Source organism: Neofelis nebulosa, chromosome 3 (assembly GCF_028018385.1).
Source record: "Neofelis nebulosa isolate mNeoNeb1 chromosome 3, mNeoNeb1.pri, whole genome shotgun sequence".
NCBI lineage: Eukaryota > Metazoa > Chordata > Mammalia > Carnivora > Felidae > Neofelis > Neofelis nebulosa.
In genome coordinates, this window is record NC_080784.1 from 166,788,791 (window position 1) to 166,802,900 (window position 14,110).

General features: G+C 39.5%; 1 protein-coding gene across 1 annotated transcript in view; it reads left to right on the forward strand.

Annotated features, from left to right (window-relative positions):
- CNGA1 (cyclic nucleotide gated channel subunit alpha 1) overlaps window positions 1-14,110 on the forward strand; it is a 33,995-nt gene that overhangs the window by 2,902 nt on the left and 16,983 nt on the right. The window contains exons 2-4 of the mRNA XM_058722664.1: window positions 10,384-10,504; window positions 11,366-11,488; window positions 12,936-12,998. Coding sequence (XP_058578647.1) covers window positions 10,398-10,504; window positions 11,366-11,488; window positions 12,936-12,998 — 293 coding nt within the window. The 5' untranslated portion in view covers window positions 10,384-10,397. The remainder of the gene's footprint in view (window positions 1-10,383; window positions 10,505-11,365; window positions 11,489-12,935; window positions 12,999-14,110) is intronic.

Below are 14,110 nucleotides of genomic sequence, written 5' to 3' on the forward strand. Positions count from 1 at the left end.
TATGAGTGAGAGAGAGAGAGAGAGAGAGACAGAGAGCAAGCAGGGGAGGGGCAGAGAGAGAGAGGGAGACACAGAATCCGAAGCAGGCTCCAGGCTCTGAGCTGTCAGCACAGAGCCTGATGCAGGGCTTGAACTCACAAACCTCAAGATCGTGACCTGAGCCGAAGTTGGCCCCTTAACTGACTGAGCCACCCAAGTGCCCCCCTTGTCATGTAATTTTAAAAGTTTTAATATATTAAGCATGTTGATTCTCCCAAAATTAGTTCATACATTTAATGAAATATCTTTTTAAAACATATTGTGTTCCAGGGAACATTATTCTAAAGGCAACTGGGAATAATAAATGTACACATTGTAGTGACGTAGAAATAGTTATTTAAGTGCAGTCTTTAACATGATGATGGGGTGTAGGTGTTTATTACCTCTACATGTAGTGTAGATGTGGTGTTTGTGCAATACAATAAGTAACGAAAATAAAACAATTTTTTTGGTTGTTTATTATGAGCCAGATATTATGTAAAGTGCTGCAGACATAAAAATTAGAGCTCACTGGTACCTGCTCTCAAGGCTGGTGGGAAAGACACCGCTGTAAAGGGATCATCATAAAAGATCCACGCTCTGATAATAAGTGCTCCCCATTATCTGAGTGCTCAGGGGAACCACACACACCCAGGCATCTTCTTCCAGCCATTAGAAATATTTGCTCTTTTCTTCTTTCTTTACCTTTTTCACATGCTGTTTGCTCTGCCAAAAATGCTCATTTCCTCTCCTGTCTGGCAAACTACTCATCCTTCAAAATCCAGGTGCATATCCCCTGCTTTGGAAAGCTTTTTGTGAATCTCCCTGCTGTACGGTGTTGCACACGCACAAAATTGTCCCACTGGATTTTTATTACGTACCTGGTTCTCTTATTAACTTTTCTTGGCCCGGAAGCCTGTCTTCATCAACAACCATCCTCTTTTGTTTCTCGCCTTCTCAACTCAGCGAGTTACGCGGTGCTGCTGTTTACACGGCCTGTGCTCACCAAATGTTGAGAAGCAAAAATATTGAGTGCAGATTGGATTACGTTCTGTGCAAATGGTTTGCAAGTAAAAATGTCAGTAGTCTTAAGGTGTTTCTTTTGGGTACAGGTATAAATTTGTAAAAAAAAAACAGGAAAAAAATTATCCTAAATTTCAAATACTCATTGTGACTGACAAAATCTCCATATAATTAGAGTCCAGGGGACCTCAAGTGCTGAGTTCTAAGTATTTTTTGACTTTTATGTTTCCTCACTTTTGTTATTTCCATAAAGTTTGTATTTGTGTTGTCCCAGGGCATATACAGAGAAAAAGGAAGTTCTCTGTCCTTAAGTAGCTTAGAGAATATTGGAAAAGTGGGACATTCACATGCAACCATAGATGTACATACCAAGAAGTAAATGCTTAGGGCTAAAGAAATGATTTAATATATAGTCTCTCTCTGTCTCTCTCTCCCTCTCTCTCTCTTCATCTCTCTCTCTCCCTCTCTCTTTATGTATAATATATATAATTCATAATTTATTAATATATTTATTAATTTTGGGGGGGTCAGTTTTTAGAATTCTGACTGCTTTCTGATTTAAAGGAGAAAGTAGAAAGATAACACATTAAAGCCTCCGACCATTGCAAAAAATTCCTTGTTCTTACCCTTGATCAGTAGAATGTATTGATTTTAAAGAAAACTTTCTCCAATGATATAGGGTTTTGCAATACCCCGATGTCATAATATATATGACTTTATAGTTAAAATCAATTCTTTAAATTTATTTGAAAGATCTCTAGTCAGTGGGAATGTAGGAGTGAACAAGACACAATTTTTTGCTCTAATGCGCTTACATTTTCTGACATTTAAACCACTCTCTATCACTGTGTTTTCTTGTAAAATGTTTTAGCCAAAAAAAAGGGAATATTGGAAGATGTATTTATTTGGTTACTTGCTGGTTTTGTTCATTGGCTTTTGATCAATCAAGATTTTATTCTATGATGGTCACTCTATAAATTTTTTGTGGATTTTGAAGGGGATGGTAATGATTATAATAATTACGGCCTCCTTGGTGAAATTGTTTCTTCCTGAGAAAGAATCGTGTTTTCTTCATAAGTTGGTAACAAGTGACTTAGCAAGCCTGTCGGGTCCCAATGTTTGTTAAAGGCAGATAGAACAACAGTGTTGTGCCAGCTCTGTTTTCGTTTTCATGGGAATTACAGGTTGTTTATAATCCTATAAAGATAATTATTAAATAGTTGCTCTGACCAATTTGACCTCTTAAAGTGATAGTTCAAGGGGGAAGGGTTTAAAGAAAGATTATTTTAATCATTTAACTCTCTTTGTCTCCATGAGAAAGTTGATGGTCACTTCTCTGAGCTTGGAGATTACATAACAGTATCATCAATTTGCATTTATATAGCCCTTCAATATTGCTTTCGAGGTATTTATGTGAGTTTTTTCATTAGCCCCCCATAGAGAATCAATCATTACCATGGACAGGGCAGGTATTATCATCTCCACTTTACAGCAGAGGCGACTGAAGCTCAGAGAGATCTCTCTGCCAAGATCTCACCGGCAATTTGGGGAAAAGCTGGGGCCAGAACCAACATCTTTGCCAAGCAGGTAGTGGCTGTTTCCAGGCACTGGCTGCCTGTGGTACAGCCAGCAAAGCCTGTTCTGGATGGTTACACAACTCTGGGAGGATTATTAAATATTAAGCAACAACCTTAACTCTGCAACTGAATACTGAGATTGGGCAAGGACTGGGAAACATTATTTTAAAGAAAAAGTGCTGACACTAATTATTCTTGTTATGAAACAAAATTCCATTTAAGAATACTACCTTTTTTCCCATTAAAAAAATAAATTAGGGGGCGCTTGGGTGGCTCAGTCGGTTAAGCGTCGGACTTCAGCTCAGGTCACGATCTCGAGGTCCGTGAGTTCGAGCCCGCATCCGGCTCTGGGCTGATGCCTCAGAGCCTGGAGCCTGCTTCCGATTCTGTGTCTCCCTCTCTCTCTGCCCCTCCCCCGTTCATGCTCTGTCTCTCTCTGTCTCAAAAATAATAAAATAAACATTAAAAAAAAAATTAAAAATAAAAATAAAAATAAAAAATTAATTAAAAAAAATTAGGAGAAAATGCAGAAGCGCGCAAAGAAGAAAGTAAAAACGCTAATGATCTCACCACTGAAAACATGTTTAACATTTAAGTGCTTACCCTTTGTATGCACATATACACAATTTTTAATAAAATGGGATGATATTATAAATATTGCTGAACAATCTGTTTTTTCCTGCTTGACACAGTAGTGTGAACATTTTTACAAGTTGTTACGTTATACTCTTTAGAGAAAAAAATATCAAAATTTATCCTTTTATTATTAAGTTAATACATGCCTATTGTATAAAACTTGAATAATACAGAGAACAATAGAGAGTGCTCCAAAACTGTTGTTTACAGTGTAGTGCATATAGTTCTGCACTCTTCTATGAGGCTGAATTTTACTGGTTGCCCCGGCAGATGAGAGTGCCTTCTTTAGAAAAGCTTTGCCCTGTTGGAGAAGGGCACATCATTTATTTTAGAAGGTACATATTTTACTTATTAGAGCCAATATAACAATGTCCGAAAAACAAACACATCATTTATGATAATCATTTGGAACATTCACAAAGAAATCTACTCCAGAAAGCACCAGCACACAGCAATCCTTATACAAGCTGAATCATCCTTGGCCCTCTTCAAATAATTAGGTGGTGTGGGTGCTCTGACCTGCTTAATATGTAACTATCCTCTTTTAAAGATAATGTTTTTGGGTGCCGGGGGGGGGGGGGGGTGCTTAGTCAGTTGAGCATCTGACTCTTGATTTTGACTCAGGGCATGATTCCAGGGTCATGGGATCAAGCCCCTCGTTGGGCTCCACACTTGTCATGGAGCCTGCTTAAGATTCTCTCCCTCTCCCTCTGCTCTGCCCCTGTGTGCCCACATGCTCTCTCTTCCTTTCTCTCAAAAAAAGAAAAGTAAAGATGATGCTTCAAAGTCTGTGTACTATGCCGGCCTTGCAAAATGAATTTCTCAGGTCAGTTTTCAATTTTATCCAGAAGTGGTATAAAAGTGCTTGGGTGACATAATACAGCCCATTATGGATCACGACATAGTAGAGATAATAGTTAACTGAGATTAGAGGAGTCAGATTGCTTTGTAAGCCATATACCGGTAAACACGTATTGCTATGTGATTGAAGGGACTTACAAATTAGTAAAGTACACAAATGACATTAGTTGATGGCAGAATTTTATGTTTATTTTAGCAAAGTAAAGTACAATTAATAGAGAATCGGGGTGCATATTCACTTAGGGGATAGTAATAATGTCTGATGCCTAGCAGCCATTTATTAAATGCATGTTCCATGTTGAATGGGTGAAAGAATCCAACTGAAGAAAAATTAGCCAAGAATATGAACATCTAATTCACAAAGAAGAAATCCAAATGACCAATGGACACATGTGACTTTTGCCACTTTACTAGTAAATGCAAATCAAAAAAGTTTTACTCATCAAATTGGGGAAAACCTTAAAATTTGGCGGCAGAAAGGGTTGGTGAGGATGTTGGGGATATAGCACATTTGTATAGGGTTGGCAGGATACATAAAATGATATTCCACTTCGGGCAGTGATCTGGCTGGCTCTAATAACCTAAAACTAGAACTAGCCATTCCATATTTGGATATGTACGTACGAACCACTCTCGCACATGTGTCTAAGAAGACATGCAGAGGAATTTTAATTTTGCTACAGCGCTGCTCACAATCACAAAACACTAGAAAGAACCAATCTTTCGTTATTAGAGAGAAGAAATACACATAGAGAAAAGGAGCACAATACGATACACGTAGACTGCAATATTTACAAACAATATTATAAAAGGAAAAAGCTCTGTATATTAGCATACTTTTCAAAACATAATTTTGAGTGAAAAAAGCAAGTTGCAAAATTATACACAGGTGAAGCTTTACATGCTTAAACAACATGTCCAAAACTATACACTGATGGATGCATATGTAGGCATGCGGTGGGAAGGAGAATGGTCTGGAAGAACACACCCCAAATTTACAGTAGTGGTTGCTTCTGGGAGGTAGGGAACGGGACAGTAAGAACAGCACTGGGAGGTGGCAATTTCTTAAAGGGCTGTAATTTTAGGCATAAAGTTTTATTGTTTTTCACTTACCATAAAAGGTGTGGATGCAAATTTGACAAAAGGCAAAAGGTACCGATAATTCTCGGTGGTAGAACTATGGATGATATCATTTTTGTACTGTTTTGCATTTTGAAATAAGGGTCACTACGTGTATCCACTAAGTACCTAATTTATATGATACGAAATTTAAAAAGTACAAAATATTCCCTCTTCCTCTCCTGTCATCTAGTCCCATCCATAGTTCCCCTTCTTAGAGGAAGGTAATCACTGGTACCAATTTCTTGTGGCATCTCTCCCTCTGTCTACACATGTGCATGCATGCGTGTGCACACACACACACACACACACACACACACAAGAAATTATATATCCTTTTTCCCTGCACATGATACTATATTATATCTTTGAGGACTTTCAATACCTGTTCATATAGAAGTGTCTTCTTATTAAAAAATTATTTTTAATGTTTATTTATTTTTGAGAGAGAGAGAGAGAGCATGAGCAGGGGAGAGGCAGAGACAGAGGGAGACACAGAATCTGAAGCAGGCTCCAGGCTCTGAACTGTCAGCACACAGCCTGATATGGGGCTCAAACACACGAGCAGCGAGATCATGACCTGAGCTGAAGTTGGGCGCTTAACCGACTGAGCCACCCAGGTGCCCCTCTTTGGGCTTCTTTTTTACAGCATCTGGCAGAGAACTTTGTATACAGTACTTATTTATTGAATTGGACGTAGACATTACTTGCTTGTTATGTATATATTCAATTTCATTTCATTTTCTACTTATTCATTGCTAACATACAGAAAGAAAATGAAACTTTTACATTGATTTTTATCCTTACCAAGTTTACTGATTTGTTCAATTTCCCTTTTTGTAGATTCTTTAGGGTTGTCTAATACACTATTATGTCATCTGCAAATAAAGATAGTTTAATTTCTTCACTATATGGATATCTTTTATTTTTTATATTTAAATATTTTGGGGGGCTTGTTGCAAGAGACAGCACAGTGTTGAACACCTCTAAAATATCCTTGCCTTGTTCTTGACTTTAGGGAGAACATGTTCAGTCTTTTATCATTAAGTATGTTGTTAATTATAGGTTTTTTGTACCTGTTCTTTATTGGGTTGAGGAAGTTCCTTTCTATTCTGAATTTGCTGAGATTTTGTATTATGAATAGGTGTTGAATTTTGTCAAATGCCTTTTCTTCATCTGTTGAAATTATCATATGACTTTTCTCATCTTTCTTCTATTAACATAGTGAATTTTACAGACCATTTTTCAAATCAAAGTCTATATTTTTTACATTCTGTTATGAAGTTGACTTCTTGTTACAATAGTTGTTTGTGAAATTTGTCTTCAGGAATTGATTCTAAAGTTTTCAGATTTGTAGATCTGAAATGTCAGAGAAGTAACAGCGACGTTGAAGCCATTCCTGATAGTTAATTCATGTCTCTCGCTACTATAACCAGAAATACAGATATGACTGGGGTAGTGCACCAAGATCAATAGCATAGAGTAATGTTCCTTTAAGTGTGACTCAGGAACCCCTTGAAACAGAATTACTTATGGTGCTTGATGAAATTGTAGATTCGTGTCTACTTGAATTCATACTTAATTCCTACTCTGAGAGCAGGGCCGTGATATCTGCATTTTAAACAAGTTTCACAGGTATCCTTCCTACTAAATTTAGAGAATCACTGCTGCATACTAAATTATGTTTGGATGTGTGGATTTGAGATTGGGGGTTCACAACATCTTTATTGGATATAAAAGAGATTTTATTATTCTGATTTTATAGATGATAAAATTGAGGTTCAGTAAGGTTAAAAAAAACTCACTTGAGTTCATTCAGCTAGTGAGGGAGTCAGGATTTGAACCCAAGTTAGAGCCTGATGTCAATCAATAGAATAGATGACTTCCTGGGAATTCATAGTTTATATTCCAAATTAACTTTTCCTGAACTCTCCATAAGATTTTCCCTGTCATTTGCTTGCTTTATCTTTGTTCGGGTTTTTACATCCTCATTTAAGTGAGAAATTTTTGTGATTCAGCTAAACATGAAAACTGAAACTTACTTTATTTTTTGAAAAATTAAAAAAAAAAGTTTATTTATTTTTGAAAGGGAGAAAGACAGAGTACGGCTCCGGGAGGGGAAGAGAGACTAGAAAACACAGAATCCAAAGCACAGAGCCCGACACAGGGCTCGGGTTCAGGAATTGTGAGATCAGGACCTGAGTTGAAGTCGGATGCTCAGCCAACTGAGCCACCCAGACACCCCTGAAACTTATTTTTAAAAGCAGCTGTTTCTCTTTGATTCACAAATTTTGATTTAAAATTCATATTCGGGAAAACCAGCAAAGCAATGAATTCTCTAAAAGAAGAATCTTTTCATTCTTTTCAGATGCCTTCTTAACAATCATATGATACCAAAAAGAGTTGAAAAGTATATGAAAAACATCAACATTTACTGTTAAAAACCCTTTCCCAAGCAACAGACTAATTTTGTGTTTTAATACAATGCAAAACATTTTAATGTAAAAATGCAAAATAAAATACAGTATTAGCAGCTAGGTTCCAATAGCATACGAAAAGAGGAATTTACCATAATCAAGAAGAGTTTACTTCATAACTATTAAAATAATTCATTAATATAGTTCATCATGTTAATAGAAAAAAATTAAAAGGAAAAGTACTATTTCTATAAAAGTAAGAGATTCTTTAATAAAAATCAATATTCATTCCTATTTCTAATTTTAAAAAAATTGATAAAATAATAAATGGAGACTTCCTTAACACGAATCAAACATTTCTCTCAAACCAAGGGTTGTCACCATGCTTGAGGGTAAAATGCTGAAAATATTTGTTTTGTTTTTTAAATTTTTTTAATGTTTATTTATTTCTGAGACAGAGAGAGACAGAGCATGAGTTGGGGAGGGGCAGAGAGAGAGGGAGACACAGAATCAGAAGCACGCTCCAGGCTCTGAGCTGTCAGCACAGAGCCCAACGCAGAGCTCCAACCCACAAACCGTGAGATCATGACCTGAGCCGAAGTCGGTCACTCAACCCACTGAGCCACCCAGGTGCCCCAATGCTAAAAATATTTGTATAAAGCCCAAACCACACTTAGGTATCTGTTAAGACAATGTTGATATCAAGATACATATTCTGTTCTGGAACTTTTTAGTCAAGATAATTAGCCACCTGGGTGGCTCAGTCAGTTAAGCAGCTGTCTCTTGGTTTTGGCTCAGGTTATGATCTCATAGTTTGGTGAGTTTGAGTCCCATGTCCAGCTCTGCACCTCTCTCTCTCCTCCTGTCTCTCTGCCCCTCACCCCTCATGCTGTTTCTGTGTCTCTCAAAATAAATAAGCCCCTAATGTGGGGCTTGAATTCATGAACCCTACGATCATCACCTGGGTTGAAATCAAGTCCGATGCTTCACCAGCTGAGCCACCCAGGCGCCCCAAAAAGCCAATCATTCCTTAACATATTTTACTATAAAGAATGAAGTGTTTTATACATTTTTTCCATATCAAATGATTCCTTCTCGCTCTCTCTCTCTCTTTTATTTTTTATTTTTGCTTTTCTATGTTATTAATAACAAAGGCAAATTTGCTGCCCAAACCTAGAACTCAGTGGTAGAAAAATAACAAAGGAAATCTCCCCAAGTCATACAATAAAAACTTGGGAGTGCAGGCTAGGTGTGTGTTGTGGTGTAGGGGATGGATAGATGACCCGCCATCTTGGGAAGGGAGAGGTATGGGAGGTATTGAAGTTGTCTAGCACCCCACAGTCCTCCTCTCACCGCCTTGACCTTTTTTGGGTCTTCATCCCCAGACCATGGCACACACCTTCAATACAAGAGCCGGTCAACAGTGGCACTTTTCTTGGAGTGACCGGATATTGATTTTTTTTTTTTTTTTCCTGCCGACACTGGGAGCTTTTAGAGTGAGGAAACTTGGTCTGGGAGAGGGGAGGCTGGGATGGACACCCAGCACCCATCTCGAGGGATTTTCCTCCAGGCAGATTTGGAGGAAACACCATTGTGGATGAAAAGCCCAGAGGGCAGCGCGGTAACTGCCAAGCAAGCGGGGTGGAGGAGAGGCGCCCCAGGCTTCCAAGTCAATGGTCGCAAAGCAGCAGCTGTATCTCCCCACAGGCACACCGTTCGTGCCCACCAGGAACTTCTCCGAGGTTCCAGGCGACGTGGTTGCAGCACACCGGAGGCCAGCGGACGACCGTGAGAGGTCGCTAAGGGCAGTGGCGTGGTCTCTGGGTGACTGCAGAGCCTCGCCTGGAAGGTGATGCGCAGCGCGCCTGCGCTACATTCAGCGCGTCTGTCCAAAAGCCAGAGGCTGGTCTCCAACTGCCAACTGCCGCGGGGTAGGACGTACCTGGGGGAATGCAGAATCCCTCCGTTCTGGGCATTCTCCTGATGCCTGAGATGGTTGCACGAGAAGCCGAGCACTATATGTAATCATTTAGGGGCCTTGCTAAGTGGGTCACATCCAGTTTTTCCTCCAAAGTTTAAATACCGCTCAAGAACCCCCCCTCCCCGCCCCCGCTCTGTTTTTTTGGAATGCTTGTAGAAATTCATAGCTGATTACAGTCATTTTGGTATTTTATTTTACTGCTTTTTATTACTTGTTTGATGTGTATGTGAGGTCCCTATAGTTTTGTTCTCTGACGACATTGCCTGAATATTTTAAAGCTGGGGTAAATTCAGGGGCACCTGGGTGGCTCAGTGGGTTAAGCCAGGTCATGATCTCACGGGTGGTGAGTTCGAGCCACGTGTGGGGGGCTCTGTGCTGACAGCTCAGAGCCTGGGGCCTGCTTCGGATTCTCTCTCTCTCTCTCTCTCTCTCTCTGCCCCTCCCCTGCTTGCGCTCTGTCTCTCTCTCAAAAATAAAAGTAAACATTAAAAGAAAAAGCTGTGGTAAATCCAAAATTAAGAAAAAAAAGTTTACACCTCTGATATATTCTTGAATTAAAAAAAAATACACAAAAAAACTGGCTAGTGGTAATGAAGGGCTTAGGCCACATCTATATTCTATTAGAGAATAAGTCCTATATATAACTGGAAATAAAATTATGATGAGAGCCTTAGATGAATGGTAGAGTGGAACTTTTGATTGTATATGTAAATATATAGTCTTTCTACTAAGAAGACTTTTTTCTCCCCAGATATTCAACTAACCATGAAGAAAAATATTATCAATACACGGTTCTCTTTTATAAACGTTCCCAATGTGATTGTTCCAGATATTGAAAAGGAAATAAGGAGGATGGAAAATGGAGCATGCAGGTAAATCCATGCATTGTTAATACCAGCCACCGCTAATAAATTTAACTAGGCTTGATTTCAGTTTAACTTTTAATTTGTGACTTTACCCTTTGTAATTTATTTAATTTCGTGAATGTGTTTATACTTTGGAACAGCATAACTTGTCTCACAAGTGAACAGAGATATTATTGTGGTGATTATTTAGAAGCACTTATGCCAGGCCTTTTCTCATGGGACATTTCAAATCTAAAGGGGTGGCATTGCCATAGATGAATGTGAAAATAATAGTGTGATATGCTGAATGTTTTAGAAGTATAATTTAAAGTGGCTACCCCATGAATGCATAGACATTTATACACATATATTGCATTTATTTTTCGTGGAAAGAAATGTTATTACAGGTTAGTCCATGCAAATGTATAATGTGACCTAAAAACATAGATATCATACTTTTTATTTGATAAATATTAATGTTAATCAATGCGTCAAGTAATAGAAATATGGAAGACCTAGAAAGTGGTTTCTCAACTACAATTCAGTAGTATGCACTGAATTATGTATATATTCTATCTAATTCCATGTATTCTAGAAGTTCTCATTTCCCTCTAGTTAAAATGGGGGTAGGGACACTCAGGTGACTCGGTTGAGCATCCGACTCTTGATTTTGGCTCAGGTCTTGATTTCAGGGTCATGGCATACAGCCCCACATTGGGCTCCGTGCTGGGTGTGAGGCCCACTTAAAAAAAAAGAAAAAGCGTCATATGTTAGTTTGAGAGGGAAGGAGAAAAGATGAGGCAGTGGTCCTCCTAATGAGAAACGTTATTCCTTCGTAATAATTTAAAACATTGATCTAATTCACCTCTGCCTCCTATTGGACTGTAGCTCCTTTTCTGATGATGATGATGATGACGACAGTGCCTCCATGTTTGAAGAGTCAGAGAATGAAACCCCCCATGCAGGGGATTCCTTTAGAAATAACTCACGCAGAAGGGGACCAACACAGAGGTGAGCAGTATAATCTATCCCTCCGTATCTCTTTCTAAGCTATTATTTAGAGGAAAGAATGGTATTCTACTCCTCCATTTAGTGGGCTTGGCAATGCTCCTGCTACCCAGCCACTGTGCAGGATCTCAGGAGTAACTTGCTACTTATTCTTTTCCTCTCGTGGAAAGCACAGGCTGATGATTATCGATGCCCACGGGGCTTTGAGTCACAAACACTCTTGCTGATCATTTCCCTTGAGACTGGTCTCTGCCCCTTTAGAACCTGATGCCTCAGTCCTCTCTGACTTCCTCCGCCTTTCTGATCCTTCTTTCAGGGCCCTGAGGCAATGGTATGTGGGAAGGGTTGGCTGTCATCCTCTGAAATGCTGTATCCCATTTGCCCCTACTTTCAGGGAAGTTGAGCACAGGAGTGACTAGCTAGAACAGAAAAGCTAAAAATCCTTAGGTAGGAAATAAAGCACTCATGAGAACTTCACACACGTGCCTCTAAGGGTGTGGGCACGAATGTGATTTTGGTGTGGATCAGGAGTTCCCGTATTGTGGGACATATTTACTTTTTCTTTGCTTTTTCTCCCTCCTTTTTTCCTCTCTCTTATTTCTGCTTCCACCAACAACCTTCAGTTTCCCCAGTGTTTTTTATTTGTCTTTTCTTCTCTTCCAATCTTCTCTGACAATCTAAGTCTTAGATGTCTTGCTGGCATCCAAGTTGCCTCACTTGAGGCCATGGAGGATGCTAATTTTTGGTGCTAGCATTGATTGATAGGTGTTTACTAATCACTTTGGTTCATCGCATTGATATTTAGCAATTCAAGCTTCATGGAGGCTCTACATTTTCAAAATTTGTCTAGACAATAGTAACTGAAGATAATTTGTTCTTGAAAAAAATTTTTGTAATGTTTATTTATTTTTGAGAGAGAGAGGGAGAGAGAGACAGAGCACGAATGGGGGAGGGGCATAGAGAGAGGGAGATGCAGAATCCCAAGCAGGCTCCAGGCTCTGGGCTGTGTGCACAGAGCCCAACACAGGGCTCAAATCCACCAACCGCAAGGTCATGAACTGCAAGATCGTGAACAGAGAGATCATGACCTGAGCCAAAGTCGGCTGCTACACTGACTGAGCCACCCAGCTGCCCTGATAATTTGTTCTTTAAGACTTCTTGGGGCACCTGGGTGGCTCAGTCAGTTAAGCATCTGACTCTTGATTTTGGCTCAGGTCATGATCTCATGGTTTGTGAGTTCAAGCCCTACGTCAGGCTCTGCACTGAAGGCATGGAGCCTGCATGGGATTCTCTCTCTCTCCCCCTATCTCTGTCCCTCCCCTGCTCATGCTCTCTCTCTCTCTTAAAATAAATAAACATTAAAAAAACCATTTTTTTAAAAAGACTGTTCTTTAATGGCATTATGCAGATGGTAACTATTATGATTTCACTGTACTTTTTCATTTTCCAGGGAGCACTACCTGCCTGGTGCCATTGCACTTTTCAATGTTAACAACAGCAGCAATAAGGAGCAGTAAGTACATTTACAATAGAAAACCAAAGCTTTGCTCTTCAAGAACACCAGTAAAATGTAGGAATATATCTGAATCTGCTATAGAGGAGAACTTTATTAGGAAAATTCTATTTAATGCAATGGCGATGGTATTCTATTATTTTGTCATGTGGTTATTTACTTCTGAAAAATGTGGCTACCCATATTAAAAGCAGCATGTATTTATGTATGTATGTGTGTTTAAATACATATAGAAAACCATGTCTCCTGTGTAAATGCAGTTGCCCCACCTGGTGGACAAAAATAAGTGAAATATCAGTAATCCTTTCCATTCTGAGCCAGTGTGCCTTAGGTCGATTCCTCAGGAGACGATCTCTGAGAAGGGAGTTAGGGGAGCAGAACGGGGCAGAGGGAGAAGTTGAACTTCAGAGAATAGAGTTGATATGCCATACGATCCCATGGGAAACTCTAGAGCAGGGATGGCCCTTCAGATTTGTGTCATAGTTAGGCAGTAGGACCGGGCCTTTACCCTCATGCACACTGTAGTCATAGTCACCCTTATTCCTGATGGATTTCAGCCCCTTGTCACTGTGCCTTTCTTGAGTTATAGCTGCCATATTTGTCCATTTACCACTAAAACTGGGCTGGAGAACACCAAAGGCACCAGAGTGGATCATCTATGTGCCAAATACATCCCCCTCGCCCACTCTAACACAGCAACACTATCTAGTTCTGATTAAAGAACTTGCCTCATGCCTTGCATGAGGGGCCTAAAGTGACTGGGGAGCAGTCATAGCTTAATGTTTAATGGGACACCTGCCGTGTTCCCTGGAAGACACATGACCTATCTGGAAGCCTTTAGATCCACAGAGCAGAAAGTTGTGAGGATGAGAAGCACACATTTCCTATGTGAATCACTCCTACTTCAACTCCTTGGTTCCCAGACACATGCATGGCCATTTCCTTTTCCACACAAAAGGGATGACTGGGCACTGCTTGGAGCTGTGACATTAGAAAGATTAACTTTACCATTGTCTTTCAAGGTCACTTCTAAGGAGGGCTATGATATAGACATAGCCCATTTTGGCTTGTATCCTGATGTCAAGCTGACCCATTCATCGACCAGATCATTG